Source organism: Lepisma saccharinum, chromosome 8, assembly GCF_977018435.1.
Source record: "Lepisma saccharinum chromosome 8, izLepSacc3.1, whole genome shotgun sequence".
Classification (NCBI taxonomy): Eukaryota; Metazoa; Arthropoda; class Insecta; order Zygentoma; family Lepismatidae; genus Lepisma; species Lepisma saccharinum.
The window spans coordinates 80544121-80561121 of NC_139236.1; the positions used below are offsets into that span (position 1 = coordinate 80544121).

The 17001-nt window shown below is 38.6% G+C and overlaps 1 protein-coding gene across 4 annotated transcripts in view; it reads right to left on the minus strand.

Moving 5' to 3' along the window:
- LOC145991578 (uncharacterized) overlaps positions 1 to 17001 on the minus strand; it is a 48561-nt gene that overhangs the window by 15545 nt on the left and 16015 nt on the right. For 2 of the 4 annotated variants that reach the window (XM_083127625.1, XM_083127624.1), the window contains exons 4-9: positions 14272 to 14340; positions 13357 to 13503; positions 6978 to 7121; positions 5491 to 5592; positions 1345 to 1395; positions 532 to 903 (exon numbers count right to left, since the gene is read on the minus strand). In XM_083127625.1, the coding sequence (XP_082983751.1) occupies positions 532 to 903; positions 1345 to 1395; positions 5491 to 5592; positions 6978 to 7121; positions 13357 to 13503; positions 14272 to 14340 (885 nt within the window). The remainder of the gene's footprint in view (positions 1 to 531; positions 904 to 1344; positions 1396 to 5490; positions 5593 to 6977; positions 7122 to 13356; positions 13504 to 14271; positions 14341 to 17001) is intronic. The other 2 variants (XM_083127626.1, XM_083127627.1) reach the window with 2 other exon arrangements.

The window sequence follows — 17001 nt, forward strand, 5'->3', positions numbered from 1 at the left end:
GTTCCGTGAACATAGTTTGAATCGTATGAAATTTCTAACGCCGGCAAAGCAAGTAGAGAATGACTAATGTGACGTGATAACTTTATTTAAATATTAAGCTCAAATTTATACAACATTAATCAGGATAGTATTCACTAATAACATCTGCTTCACGACGAATCAGCATGGCAGCAAACGGACTTGCTCGTTTTGCTGAATGTGCAACAAAACGCCACCGGTTTCTTCGATCCACTTCGAAACTGTTTGTTGCGAATTGTAAGAATCGTCATAAATTACAAATACATCACAGTAAGCGATAATAAACAAACAAGCAAATCTATATAAGCAAAATATGACAGGGTAGTTTGGCGGATGCCTTTTACCTGCTTCCTCTCTCGCGTTTGGAATAGACCTTTCCAGGTAGTTTTGTCTCCCCTGATCGGACTGTAATGTCACACGAAGCGCATCGCAAGGCATGCCATTTCAAAGGGAGCATTCAGAAACAAATTGGTTGCATATTACTTTTCAAGTTCCGTTGACAATGACACTTACCGGAACTTGCTGCCGCCTGTTCCTCCGCTGGGCGAGGGAAAGGTACTTGACCGACATTCGCACCTGGAGGCAGCTCCATGCCAACGATCTGACCGGGATACGAAGGAGAATCCCACTGAGAGTAACTTCCGACCGGCGCAATCTTGTCAAGGCTCCAGCCAACCTGCTCCTGCCCCTTGTACACCTTGTAGATACCGAACAGTCCGCCGCTCCCAATGCCATCAACGTCCGATTCAGCTAATCCGTTGTCCTCGAGGTAATCGTCCTGGTTAAAATAGTCCCTGTACAGCTCAGGGCTGAAAGTGCTCCTTCGGCTGTTATACATTCGAGGGCCTTTTTTTCGGTAGCTCTTTTTAATTGGTGGGCGACGAACTGTGGATAGAAGCAGATAATATCTTCAAAGGACAGCTCTATCATGGGCATGTCTAGTGTATGAATTTAACTATTTGCTAAACGAGTGCTAACCATTCCTCGTTTCAAGAGTAAACAGGAAATCATTGTATTTGCTACAATATATTTGAGTACAAAATAGAATAGCTACTAATGAGACAGTAATTTGGCATTATAGGTATCAGCCTACGTGGCAGAGTGGTTAGCGAAACACGCTACGAAACCAAAGGTCCCAAGGTTTTAACACTGGTTAAGGCATGGAAGTATCATTATGCTTGTTCCATCACACATTGATCAACTCATCATTCATCCTTATCGTTGCGATTAACCCAAGAGATAAAAAAGCGACGCAAAATAACCGAGATATCAAGAAATGAAGACATTGTAGTTTGATATAAATTAATGTGATTGTATTAGACAAACCTGAACCTCGTCGAGTTGATCTTTCCGTCGTCTCGACGACTTCAAGCAAATCTAAAAGAAATACATTACATGTAGTTTCATTCTTGTATTTACAGCAATAGACTTCGCAACAGTTACAGTACTAGTTAACGTAACCACAGACACTACTTAACTAAGTTATTAGAAGTTTAATTTCTTTGAATGACATGGATTATGTATTAGGCATATAAGTATTTAGTTTGCAAAGAAGAAAAATAGACTTCCTTTTTCTTAGTGCAAACTTAACTTTGATTTTTATTTGACGAACTAACAGAGATATATTACCCTATACCTTGAGAGGCTTCACGCGAATGCTTTCGAGTCTTTCATCGGAACTTATTTTAGTTAAATCATGTTATTTTGACTAAAGAACGTGTCAAGATTTTGGCGCAACAACGCAGGGTTCGAAATCTGTTGTTTCCTTAGTGGTGTTCATTTTTGTGTGTTCGTGAAGTGTAATTGATTTGTGATTGTGATGGAAATTCTGTGTTAGAAGAAAATGGATAAGAAGATGTTGAGAAGTGCAAGTAAATCGTCGTCCGAGGAGAATGAATCTCGAGTGCAGTCAGTTCCCGTTACGGCAGATCTGCTTTCTTCATTACGGATTGTGTTGGAGGAAGGTACAAGAGCTGTGGAATAAAAAAATTCAGGAAAGTTCTAGGAATCTGGAAGCAAAGATGGAAGAAAATTCTAGAAATCTGGTGGAATCAGAAAGGCGCTTAGAAGAGAAGATTTCACAGGGTTATTCGAAACTCACAGAATCTGCTTTGGAAATGGGACAGAGACTGGAGAATTTGACAGCCAAAGTGGAAGAAAATCAACAGAAGATAAAAGAAAGCATTCAAATAGAGATCGTTAACTTACGTCAGACATTTGAAGCAAACTCTCTACAAGTGGAGTCAAATGTGCAAAGAGAAATTACCCTGTTGAGAGAAGAGGTTGAACAATCTCAGGGTAACTTTCGTAAGGAAATCGCTGAAGAACAGAGCAGTTTCAGAAAGGAAGTGTTTGAAAATGTGAATCACCAGGTAACTGTTATCACAGATAAGTTAGAAGATACTATTAGCCAGAAAGTGGCAGAGAAACTTGCTGAGAATATAAATGAAACCGAGGGATACAGAAAAGCTGACGAAGAATGGAGGAAAACAGTTGAAACTAAACAAGACAAATTTTCCTCAGATGTTGGTCATATCTGTAGTGAAATTGTTCATATTTCTGATCTGATCTGATAGGTTACAGATTCAGACGAACTCTGATCATCCTAAAATCCACCGTATTTAGGAAAATTCTGGAAGATCAACAGTTTATCCCATCTGTTCAGATGAAGCTACAAACCTGGAAAGAAAAACCCATCGGAAAAGGAGGTACAAGAAGATGAACGAATCCAGCTCTTCAGACAGTGAATCAACTGCTCGCAGCAGAAGAAACAGAAGAGAGCCTTCTTCACGCATGGTACACACTGGTGTAACTCCTAGGATGGCAGACACCAATTCTATGAGAAAGTTCGACGGCAATATTATCGCTATTTCAGCTGAAATATATTTAAACGAATTTAATACAAACCTTGAAATTCTACAGATTCCTCAACATTATAGGCTTGAAATCATTCCACGTTTGTTAACTGGAAATACCTATCACTGGTTTTATTCGCATAAGAACGATTTCCGCACTTACTATGATTTCTGCAGAGAGTTCAAGAAGCGTTTTGCTTCAACAGAAGCGAAAGAGAGAGAATTGGCGTCTGTGACGACTAGGCGGTACAATAAGCAAAATGATAACAATGTGGAGGAATATGTTTGGTCCGTGTACTCTGCCTATAGGAATCTGAGTAATCATTATACCGAGCAGGAAGTAGTTAATCTAATCATCGGACAGTTGCCTTGTAGAGTAAAGCAATTGTGCTTGGCTCATGCTCCGAACACCGTGGATCTCTTAGCAGATTTTGTTAAGAGATATGAGTAAGCAGAGGAACAAGATGCCTGGCGGTCTACATGGAGAAGAGATATTGGAGCTGAACAAAACAGAAGGGATGACCAAGGAATTTCTAGAGTTCGCATAGTTCAGCAGCAAAACAGAAGCAACCAAATTGACAGTTCAGATTCAAGAAATGGATGTCGATATCATCAGCAGCGTCAGTTTAGATCACGACGAGAATATTCAGCTTCCAGAGGTAATCCTCACGATAGACCGTATCATAACAGCGGGTTTTCTTCGCCACGTAAACAACGTTTTCCCTCCACAGAGAGATAACAATAATTCTCCAAGGACTCAAATGACGAACAGTGGAGTGCAGACAGACATTGTTGAACCATATCCCAGCGCTGAGCAACAGCGTAGTGTGGCAGTAACGAGGAACTTCTGTTGGGACACCGGATCTAATCTGGACCAGGTGCAGGATTTCACCCCTCGCCTGACATAGAAACGTTCCTTATGTTAGGCAGTCTCGGATGGAACTGGTGGCAAGAAGATAAATTTTACAGTCTGGTGACAAAGATATTATGCTGATATTCGTAACAAATCAGAATTTACCTGTACATTAAGGCAGATCGTTCAGTATAAAAATTCAGTGAGCTAGAACTAGAATTCAGAACTTGAATTTGTAGGTAAGCGTAATTCAGTGCTCGAAACTACTGAAAGCACCATTCTAATGGAAATCTTAATTGTTAAAGATTTACCATAAGATCTGCTGTTGGTTATTCGTTTCTGCGAAAGTACAAAACTGAGATCAGTCTTATACATAGAATATTATATTTAATGGTGCATGGAGTGTCGATTTAAAAGGAGCTAGAAGAGAATAATTCCGTAGACAAGTAAATGAGTGTCCGGAAATTTATAACTAGCCATTAGAAATGGATTCTTTCACCAGAAGATATGAAGAAAAAGATTGATTCTAGTAAATTACTGAAAATGGAAGGAACAACCGATTTAAGTTGAAATCTTCACGATCCATAGGAAGGTGTCTTTGGAAAGGCGTGGCACTGGAAAAGTTTTCTATGAGTTTGTAGTTACGACATGTTGTAGAACGAGAGCATATTTGAATAGGCTGCCGAGTGTTTACATGATCTGGTTTTCTTATTTGTATGAAGTGTCATCGTTTATTGGAAATTCTGTATCAGCAGTCCCATCCCACTGAATCTTTCTTCAAGCGTCCAGTTTTGTCTCAGAACTTGTGAACTAAATATATGAAGAATTGTAAACTGTTTTCCAGAGATTGAAACCAAAATCTTCTAGATTGTTGAAAGTTTTTCAGTTCGTTGTCGATTTTGATTTTTCTTCGGAGGGGGCAGTTGATACGTCCTTTCCCATTGCACTAATATTTATTGTTATTAATTATCTTTCCTCTTGTGCAAATGTTTATTGTTCTTTAATCTTATTTCTGTAATTTACCTATCACTGATAATGTCAGGATAGTGACTAACCTGTATATACTTATCTTGTAAGGGCTGTTACCATGGCAATTACGAGTGTGTTTTGTCTTGACTTTAAAGTTCCGGCTCGGTTTTTGAATAGACTGATCAAGTTAAATTATAAGAAGTTTAATTTATTTGAGTGACGTGGATTATATGTTAAGCATATAAGTATTTAGTTTGCAAAGAAGTAAAATAGACTTCCTTTTTCTTAGTGCAAACTTAACTTTGATTTTTATTTGACGAACTAACAGAGAGATATTACCCGATACCCTGAGAGGCATCACGCGAATGCTTTCGAGTCTTTCATGTGAACTTATTATTTGCTCTTTTAGCTAAATCATGTTCCTTTGACTAAAGAACGTGTCAATAGTTTCCCACAATAATTATATGTTGAAACGTCTTATAATCATCCCAGAAAAATTCCGTTCAGTGCTCGCATAAACGTTCACTTATTTATTTCTTTTCGCTCTTCCTCTTCTCTTCGACACCACTAGGGTCAAAGTGGTAGCACAATTAATAAACGTCGTTAAGTACGTCAACCTGCGACATTATAATTCATTTAAAGGTTTATTTATTTTTAGTATAATATTTATTATTTGAAATATCATAAGGAATATACCGATAACGAGGTATAATTGTTCTCTTGTATAAACTATTCAGTTACTCTTGAACATTGTGTTGCAAATGTAAACATTACAATATATAGCCTATATATTACCTTCTTTAGGCTCTTCTCGTTTTGTTTTCCGAAGACGTTTCCTTCCCATGATCATTTGTCTACGCTTAAATCTGTCGTTTTTAATCATTTCTTTGTAGCCGGCTGAAGGATATAAGCAAAACAAAAAAATGTCATTTCCACTCGTGAAAGAACCTTCCCATCATAAGAATTAGAACTAGAACTAATGAAAAGGCACATATCTGATCTGTGCATGAAAGTGGACTTAACATTCAAACTCAAACTCGAAAACGCATATTGAGCATATATGATACATTCCTGGAACTGATTCCTTACTGTAAGCGAAGACTGTTATTAGTATAAACGGCTGCTTCATGATAATTCAAGGTCGGTTTGGGAGAATGTAGAGACAAGCAAATATCATAGATGGAGCACCAGAAGAATCAGAGCTAAATTTTACCTTTAGTCATAAAGCTTGGAAGTGTGCGATCCGGAAAGCCGACATCAAATTCGGATTAATTATTTAATAAGCATCAGGACTCAAATTCGGAGAGAGCTGCAGGTTATAGGGTGTAAGAACAGATAGACATTTACAAATATCTTGTTAAATTGAGTTAAAATTGGAGTGAATTTACAATACCGGAAGTTTCTCCAATTTGTTTGAAATTCGGCATACTCACTAACTTCGGCCTCCTAATCACGAATCTTCAGTTAAAATTTGTGTGTGTATATATATATATATATATCACTCCCCTCCTGACACAAGATTATTAGAAAGTTGTTAATCTGAAACATTCCTTTCCAGGTGTTCCAGTAGGTGGCCTTCTCATGTCAACTGTTGTTTCACCTGACAGGCGATTTAGATAAACGTTTCCTTTCATCTGGAACGTGGATGGACTCCTTATCTCACGCTCGTTTTCTTTATCCTTTCGTTCTACATTCCTCTTCCTTCCTTTCTACTCCATCGCTCTTGTCCTTTCCACTCTTTCTAACACCTTCTTCCATTCTTTGTTTATCTTTAGTCACCTATTCCAGTTCATTGTGTCTTCTTCCCCTTTCTTCTCTATTTCCTAGGCCTCCTCTTTTCTCACTAGTACTCTCTTCTCCAGAGTCTGATGAACACCTTGCTAGAAGGTTGAAACGTAACGTTTAGTTAATGTTTCAATATAAAACAAATTCTGCCTTGGTCAGCATATTGAGTTTTTGGTTATCATGGAAACAAGGCTTTATGGTGTTATCAACGAATTCCCGCCTGCCTGCTGCCTTCAACGACCATTTAATTTGTTAGCGCTCTCCACGTGACCATGCACCAGAGATTACACGGCTCCAGAACGTAGTGCAAACGGTGCAGACACCAAATACACAATTTGACACCAAATCAACGAAGTAGACGAGTCTGTGTTGCACCGTGTAACCAACCAGACGGGGCTATTAAAGCGTGCAAAATGACCATACCTGCTGAAGAATCAACAATTTTACTTAATTCATTCATAATTAGTAACGATTAAGTAGTTACTGTCAACACTTACTTATCCTGGGATCCTCCCATGCCGTTTCTCGAGTTCCTATCCTAGAGAAGAAGACTCTCCCATCTTTGGTAATCGCCCTCTCCCAGTCAGGCGGGAGCGGACCCAGCAAATTGGCGTCCAAAGGAACCACCTTGGCATCGGGATCTGAAAGAACGAAGCATTTTCATCATCTGTATTACAAAGTGAAAGTCACCGCACAGCACTGTTACAAACTTGATCATACCAGCGATTTTTATCTGTTGACAAGTATTTAAACATTTTTTTCGCAGAGGCCAATAGGCAGTGGCGAGGCTAAGGCGTAAATAGTGGGTAGGCTGAAAAATCTGCTTACCTTATATTTTTTTATACAGCAGGTCCATGCGTCGATTCTTGTTGGTCGCAAAAGTATCAATTACTCTTTCCTTGAAGCCTTGATCAATAGAAAGTTCTTTAAACAGCTCTTTTTCAATGGCTATTGTAAAGAGAGAACTTAATCTTTCATTTTTCATTGAATTTACGGAGATATTTTTTTACTCACTTGAGGGTGCTCATACTTCTTTCGGAGGAAGCTGTTGTAACAGGGAATGTCAAGACCAACTTGATAAGTTGTGTTACTTCTTTGTAGATTGTTTGAAGATCATTGCTAACTATGAATTTTAGATGGTCTGCAGGAGGTAAATGCTTTTCTTCATCAGCATAGATTTTTTAAAAATCATTTTCTAATCGTTTTTTGTTGAAAAATGAATATGTGGACAGAAGGTTATTTAATTTCATCACAGGAAATTGTAGTTTATATCCCCCAAAGCTATTTTGGTCTAGCAATTTGGTCAAGATCTCCAAAACGTATTTCCATTGTACAGTCAGTGTGCCTGAAGATTTCGTAGGTTAAACATCTGAGAGCCACGAAGTCTTGTTCACTTACATTTATTTCACTGCAAATCCTCTTAGAGTTCTCAACACATAATTTCACAGTATTTTCTGATCTCATATTTCTTATTACCTCGATGGTCTTCTTGATTTCTGTGTTACACATATTTATGTCTGATGCAACTTTGTATTGAAGGAGTGCAAAAAAGTGGTCTATATATGTAAAAATGTCTTTGTAAAGGCAAAGCAGGAAAATAAATTGCATTTTATTGAGTGTCTTAAGCAGGTCCAAGGCACGATTGAAAAAATCCGCATCCCAATCTTCAATATTATCTGTAATTGTCTGGAAAATGTCTTTCAGCTCATTGTATCTTCCATAAATTGTATTCACTGCTCGGGAATTAAAATTCCAGCGGGTACTACATGTTTGTGGCAATCCGAATCCTTTACTTTCTAAGAGTACTGTTCTTTTTGAGGATTTACTGACAAATGTATGGAAATCTGCAAGATTATAAATGAAAAGCCTGACTTGTTTGATTGTTTTTGAACAATGTAGCAGTACTAGCTTTAATTTGTGAGCATAGAAATGTAAAAATATAGCTCGTGGACATACTTGCTTCAAAAATTGTTGCACGCCTCCTCGATCACCTGGCATTACAGAGGCCCCATCGTAGGTTTGACTCGCTATTTTATCAGAAACTTTCCAAGCATTAAGTTCTTTAATAATAACTTCTGAGAGTCCTAAAGCAGTTTTATCACTAGAAACGTCATAAAAGCCAATAAATTTCTCTTTAGGACCATCTTGTGTACAGAACCTTAGAATAATGCTCATTTCGTCTGCTTGCACACCAACAAACTCACAGGAATGTAGCTCATCTTTAATATGTTCATTAATTACGTTAGTTACTGATTCAATCAGCTGATTTTGAATTGTACTTGACGTGCCTTTACAGCCTGAAGAGTAGTGCAAATGATCACGTAAAAACTGTTCTTGTTTGGAAAGAAGTTCTAATAATTCAAGATAATTTCCTTTGTTGTCCGAACTTTCATCTTCAAAGTACCCTCTAAAAGCAAGCTCTTGCTTACCCAAGAAGCAAACAACATCGATAAGTCTCTCGATTACAAATCTATTTTGTTTCACGATTTCATTGTGTGTGATGGCTTGAAGTTTGGCTCCTCCAGAAAATGCATGTTCAATTCTTCCACGACCTAACAATAGAAAACTTTCTTCATTCTGAAGATTCTTTCTTGAACTTTGATGTTTCTCAGCCATTCTATCAAATTGTTTTGTTGCACAGACCCCGTAAGAAGATGGTGACCATTCTTTTTCACCCCCATACAGAATACAGGTATAACAATATAACTTACTTGTATTAGAGCACCCTGTTAGCCAAGGATATTTCTTATACCATGAAAACTTAAACTTTCGATTTTGTCTTCCTCCAGCTGCTACTTTAATATCTAAATATGGTGTCCATCGTCTATCTTTGTAAGCACATTTGGTTTCATAAGGTCAACTTGAAAATGGTTTCTCTTTTAATTCCTCAAACAATGACGTCAGTGTTCTCTCAGTATCAGCCATTTTTATAACATACATTAAATACACTATGTGACACACACACAAACACACACGCGCATGCACTTGAAGTAAATTAACATTCAACAATGCAGCGCGTGAACGACGCACTTTGCACAAGAAGACTAGAAGCACAACAGGTTGGTTCTGAGGCTAGCCGCTTTCACCCAGCGAATCGGCAGTCCCCTCCCCTTACCCTCTCCTCCCACCTACACAGAGCTCACGCTGTATAGTGGAACCACAAGGAAAGAAACCTGCGCAGACCCCATCGCGCTGGCGGGTGGGGGGAAAAGACAGGGGGAGGAAGCCTTCAGAGCGGCCAACGTCAGTGTTGCCAGACCTATTGACTTCTCGGTAGGATTCCATAATAAACTATTGCTATGGCACCTCCGACGGCCTGCTCAAAAACCAGTTTCCTGCTCATCTTACTTGAACATGGAGGGGAGAGTGGAACTCCACTCAGGCATGAAAAGTGCTGTTTGAACTGTGAAATTATGCCAAATTATGCAAAAATCCTGCGGACGTCCATGTACGTACATTACAATTTTAGATGGTTGTATTTTATCCCACCCGAAAATGTATTTCTATTTTAGTTATTTTACGTCGCTTTTGTGCCTCTACGGGTAAGTACGACAATATGGATGAATGAAAAACTGATGAAATGGATGGAGTGACACAAACACAGTGAAACGTCCTTGCCTTACTAAGTAGAAACACTGACTTCGTAGCGTGTGCAAATTATTTTATACAACTATGTGTGTGTTTGTGTCTATTATATATTAAATGCAGCAACATAGAGGCAGCATAACTGACGAATAAAGCAAGTGAGTGTTAATAACAAGAAATTTGCTAGAGAACGAAGCGGCATAGTTCAATTACAAAGAAAATAATGCACCCCCTCCCCCATAGTTGCTTGGAACTTTCATCGTCTTGAAAATACTTAATTTTCTATCCTTAATATACTATTCTATACTTATATACTTAATTTTCTACAAAATTATGGACGTCCAAAAGGAAGTGCAAGGATGGTCGCCACCCACCCTCTCCTCTTCTCTTCTGGAAAATGAATGTTGACATAAAAGTACTTATTATTTCAGACGTATGAGTTGATTTCAGTCACAGTAATTTACATCCATTTTTATAATAGGGATGTAGGAACGTGATAATTTCAAACTCAAGTGGTGTTTTCTGAGAGGGCAACATTATTACGGGGTAATATGCCTCTTTTACCAGCCTGATAAAAATACATTGTTTCCCACTCGCTGGAAAAAATCTGCAGACATCCCCTTGCCCCCCAGTGCGCACGCCTGTGCCGCCCCCGAGAACGTCGTTCATCCGCTACTATTAGATCATCGGATTTTGTAGCAGATCTTCTGGTTTCCCAAGGAACAATCTCCCGATTTTTTTAAGTCTGACCTGGCAACACTGCCCCGAGCACCGATAACGGCAGGGAAGATGCGCGAACGCTCTTGAGGGAAGGTTTTTTTCCTTGTGGTCGAGCTATAGCTGCCTTTTACCGCGAGGCTTTTCGTCAAAAGCCTCACAGATCGGACCGAACGCGCTCTCCTCTTTCTGGCCTGAGTGACGAGACATCTGGAAGCATCGGCGGAACCAAACGTTCGGATTACATGGTTTAATTCGTTTTAACGAACTTTGATTGTTACAGGGTACAATTTAAATTTCAATATTTTTTAGGTGGGCTAAGCCTCATAGGAGCTTCGCCACTGCCAATAGGTGCTAAAGTGCTATCCGAAACATAAAATATAGCGAAACTACCCTAAGGTATTTATTAGATATACAGCAGTGGCTATAGTTATAAGAGTATAATCCTAACAGTTCGTGAAAATGAACTAATTTATAACTTGATTAACGTATTTCACGACTGAAACTATTTGTGCGTATTTATGTATTAATATGTATTATTATTAATAATAATATTTTGTACTGATTAACCATTTCAAATCCACAAGATAGGCCTCCCCAATGGGGCAGTGGTTGCGCCGTTGCCTTGTAATTAAGGTGTCCCGGGTTCGATACCTGTTGGAGGCACGAAGTGGTTCGGATCCCACTTCAAACTGTGTAGGTTCATTCCCGATTGGCCTTACTGTGTATAAAGTGGACTTAAACACCAACTCAATCAATCAATATCCACAACATAAACCCTTTTGCATAAACTCAATGGACAAGGTTCAATATTTTACCCATAGATGGCAGGAGAATGTTTGTTTTGGACATTTTAAGCCGTTTGAATCCAAAGCCTCTAATCCAGCTATCGCACTGCCGGAAGGTGAGTTGTGGACAGTAGTGGAATGAAGCACAGGTCGTCTTCTCATACACAGTTTTGTAGCAAAGATGAAACGTCTATGTATTTATATATCGGCGCAATACAGTACTTTTACAATATAGTGTGAACGTGTCTGTCAGTAAAGTCTCAATCACACGTAACTATATTTTCAATAGAAATGCACTAGTTGGCGCTGGACTGGCTACCAGTTTGTTAGTTTTCGCCTCGCACGATACTTGTTACCGCGTACTTGTTGATAGACTTTTGTTCCCATAAGACATTGCGCAGAGCACACAATCTATAAAGATGGACAAGCAATTTGAAGAATTTTAGGAAAATTACTGCTTTGTGCTTTTATTAAACATTAAAAAAGAAAAGTATGGACTAGAGATTGGCTCGAAGAAAATAGTAATCAATGCGTACCGAACAAGCTTTTTAATTAACTCGGGTATGCATATTCATACATGAGATTCGCAGGATTCATTCACAATTTTTTAAAAAATCAAACAATTTAATACACTTGAAATAATAAGGATTTTCATTTTCGGCTAGTCATATTTGTCACGTACACATCTCATCACTTTGCATAAATACCTAAATATTAATGAACGTGAACACGAATGCACTGCACGTCATCTCTTTTCTCTTTTTGTATCGAGAAACTAACAAAAACAGCCAACACTCTGAAACCACAGACAAAAACTCCCCTTTGCAAACTCTCAGATTATCTTCACATGGCCAAACTTTGCTCTGATTGGCTGTTCCACACAATCCAGTCGAGGAAAGCCAGCAGCAATTAAAACATGTCCTATTCCTCCAAACCAGTCAAGCAGCCAGCCAGCCAGCCATCACATCCGGGCAGGTAGCCAGTTCAGCGTCAACTAACTGGATATCCAGTTCCGTGTGATTGAGCCTTAAGCGCCCGTCAAATCAGTCTGTAGAACCGTGATGTGGTGACTTCAGGTGGCAGAGACGTGTGGCGCTAAACGGGCATGTAATCCTTCATTTAACGTTCATACGAACAGTGGCGTACCCAAAAAAATTGTAGAGGGTGGAGGCACAATGCCCACTAATCTCCTGGACATGCAACTCGTTACGAAGCTTTATTGCAAATACAATGTGTCCGTAAAGGTGTCGTGGGGGTTCAAATTCCTACAGTATTCGAACAAAATGTAATAAAACCATGAGATTTACACTGCATTCAACAACGTGTCGAAGAGTTCGGGAAGTGTGGAGAAGACTGGGGATGCACGCACCGGTAGTCACGTGACGTGATGGTAACTGCGCCACTAGGTATGGCATTTCTAGAGTTGAAGGGGTGGATGGACAGGAAGACGTAGCCAGCATGATCGCCAGATCTCACCCCTTTAGACTTTTACTTCTGGGCGTAGGATCAAGCAAAATGTGTATACTGTTCGCGTCAACGATATTGAGCACTCGAGAATTAGAATCACGTAAGCTGTTCAATCTGTCACAGCTGATGTGCTCAGTCGTGTGTGGTAAGAAATAGTGTATACAGAAGCCACATCGAATTGCATGAAACACGTAAAAAATATACCGTATGAGTTGGTCTTCCATTTCGCGTGTACAGTGCCGTCGGAAAGTCCCTTTACACTTATACGTATCAGAAAAGAATGAATTAACAATAAAAAAATACAAAAACTGGCACTTACTTTCTTTTGGATTCTGCCACGATACTTGGAATCTGTTCCAGTTAACAAAGAATACATTTCCGTCCGGGTCGTTAATCATGCCCCACGTATCATATTTCCCCCCGTCTTCAAAGCTGGAACCGTATTCCAGATCACCTCCCTCGTAGTCTGGAAATAGAAATCTATTTAGTGTAATGTATACAAATTTCTCCTCTAGTATATATTTATACATTTTTTTCCAAAATTTAAAAAGTTAATCATATTAGAAGAACCCTGTTTTCAATGTGCAGTGTCGTGACCTAAGGGCTATTGGGGTCACAACCCCCACCCCCTTTCACACAGTATTCTTAAAAAAAATCATCGATTGCAGGAAAAGGTAGTAAAATTAGGACTAACTACTGATTGATTGATTGATTTAGTTTATTTTACTTCGCGTTTTGTGCCTCTTGGCTAATTTGCGAAGATGGGGATGAGTGATGAAATGATGAAATGGATGAAAATGGACATTCACAAACAACCATACCCGACCGGGATTCGAACCCGGGACCCTTTTTAAAATGTCACCGAATAGCGTTTTTTACAAGGGGAAACGATTAAGTATTATCTTTTAATTGCTCAATTAACCCATCATTTCATGAAAAGAATCCACACGTTTTGAAGTAACACAAAATGGTAAAAAAATGAGGTGGGTCATGTGAAGAACGTGAAGTTTCTACACAGATAGTAAGTGATTAGGAATAAAAAATTGTTTGTGCCATCTAACATTTCTTTTCTAGGCTTTGTTACACTAGGTTTAACTGTGAACTACAAACTAACACTTGTGTTAAATCTTATGACATTTAACTCCCCTATAATCAAGAAATGAATTAATTTTTATATTGTGACTATTTAAACTAGCTATTACTTTAGCTGGAAACACTAAATTAATATAATTACCATACATGTGAACTTCATTCTCTGGATTTATTGCATCATGGTGCACAGTTGCCGAGTCAATATCCTTTCCTGCAAGTAGTCAAGGATTATAAGAGTTATTCTATTAGAATATAAGTCAGGAACTATAGTCGAGCTTACACACCGTATACCTTCTTGTTAACCTTAGGCATTAGCGTATACCTTCTGGATAACCTTAGTCATTGGCGTATACCTTCTGGTTAACCTTAGATATTGGCGTATACCTTCTGGTTAACCTTAAGTCATTATCGTATACCTTCTGGTTAACCTTAGTCATTAGCGTATACCTTCTGGGTAACCTTAGTCATTGGCGTATACCTTCTGGTTAAGCTTAGTCATTAGCGTATACCTTCTGGTTAACCTTAGTCATTATCGTATACCTTCTGGTTAACCTTAGTCATTAGCGTATACCTTCTGTCTTTAGTCTTCTTACCAGTCTTCTTAAAATTATTAGCAGCATACGAACTGACAATACACCAAAGCAATAGCTATCAACAAAAAAAATAATAAAATGCAATAAATGTTGTACTGCAGCATTTATGTTTCAGTACAAACAAACATTAAAATTCGCGTTTGATATTTTCTATTTTAAAAATGCCTTCAGTAATATGCCTCATTTATACCAAGTATTTTAATATCATCATCATCATCTACCATGAATGAAATTTTTTGTAGAAGTTATATGATTTCATCCTCTGTATTTAATGGAAACATGATCTCCACTTAAAGTTTCGTCAATCTTAGGGCATACCCTGTGAAAATATTGGGACAACAGCACTAATACAAGTACATGCATATAAACTGCCATATGAGTAGCAAAAATGTCCAATAATCTTAAATAGTGGACTCACGCACACCAAATTCCTTACCAAACTGCAGGTGAAATATCATGACTGCAGATATTGACTTAAGAACGTAATACGTTACAGATTTAATACACTGGGCTTCCCTGCTGTAACGTCGTCGCTTTATACCCGAGGGGTTCCGGGTACGATTCCCCGTGAAGGCAGTGTTTCGATCCCACTCTAAACTGTAGGTCCAGTCGAGATTAGCCTGCCTGCGCATAAAACAAATCTCAAGTGTTATTGCACCATAGGTTAGCTATCAGTTTCGACTTTTGACACACCCACACATCCTACTGCAAATAGGCATACTCTCACTATATCATATTGGACAAATTACCTGTTAGTAGGACTGGAGGAATGCAAGTTCGAGACATTCCTAAGGACACCAGTACTGAAACATGCAACTCTTTTTGCAGTTTAATCTATTGGACTTCTATATTTTATTTACTAAATTAAACTCCGTGACGTATTTTTCAATTTCGCACCAAAACGCTACACCACTATTGACTGGAAGAGTCAATTATATGATTACGGCCCGTTTCGCCTTATCCCGTTTCGCCTTATCCCGTTTCGCCTTATCCCGTTTCGCCTTATCCCGTTTCGCCTTATTGCGTTTTCACCAGGGAGTCGTAACGTAACGAAATGGAACGGTATTTTCAATTACGGTTTCCGTTACGTTACAACCAGAAACTGAATAACTTTTTTCGTGAACAGAAACGTTACCTCAGGTATATGAACATTACGTTACAGGTGTGCATAACGGTACCGAACCATAACTGATCTGTAAATCAGTAGGTCGTTAGGTGACGCTTTAACGTTCCATCCATTGCCGGCAACCAGTAACGTTACAGGGTAAGAAACAAGTTCGTCACGATTGACTAGTAACTTTAGTGTGTGTGGAAAGTGATAGTAACGTTACAATTAACCAGTAACTTAATTGAGGTCACGACTGTAAAAACGTTACACTCTTTGCTTCAAAGCAACAACGTTATTTATAGCTGGTATCATACAGACGTTCCGATGTGCAATAACGTGTCCGATGCCGTGTTCCGGAGAGAATAACATAGGTCTCTCGTATAATTGTGCTCGTTACTTTTGTAACGTTACAGTTCTTTCCCTTCACAAAAGTCTGTTTCAAAAAAGTGATACACATATCCGTTACGAATAGTAAATACCGTTATCGAAGGCGTTTTCGAAGAAGCCTCACAATTATGATCGGCAGCATACTAACATTACAGCATTTGACATTTTGAAAGTCATTAAATTATAATACGTATTTTCGTTTTGGATGTCAGTGAAAAAATGAAATTGTAAAACAAAACGTTTGAAAACATCCGTAAACAAGATTCAGCGTGACAGAAGTTCTGGTTATTGGAATTTACTGATTAACTATGTATTTATCACAAATATATTTATTTTCTGCATACTAAATCACTTTACGTGGATTTGTTCTAATTTGATTATGTATGCAAGATGAATTTTAACATGTGCGTTCACTTTATACGATAGAAAACAAACGTTTGTTGTAAGAAAACGTTTATGTATATCTTTCTCTCTCTCTCTCTCTCTCTCTCTCTGTCTCTCTCTTTCAGTTTACATGTGTTACATCAATTAAAAAATACAGTATGTTTGGCGATGAGAATGATTCATGCTTAGATTAAATTGCTGAAGGACGAAACATAAAGGACCAACCAAGGAATCATCTGTGCTACGCGTTCATCCACGTAAGCGAGAGGCAAGCTTTTTCCTATCGGAAGACGAAAAATAATTATTTGCTGCACGACCTTGATAAGACGAACTGAACCACAAGGAAAGAAACCTGTGCAGACCCGCAACTCCTGTGCACTGTACTACCACGTGGAGGGGA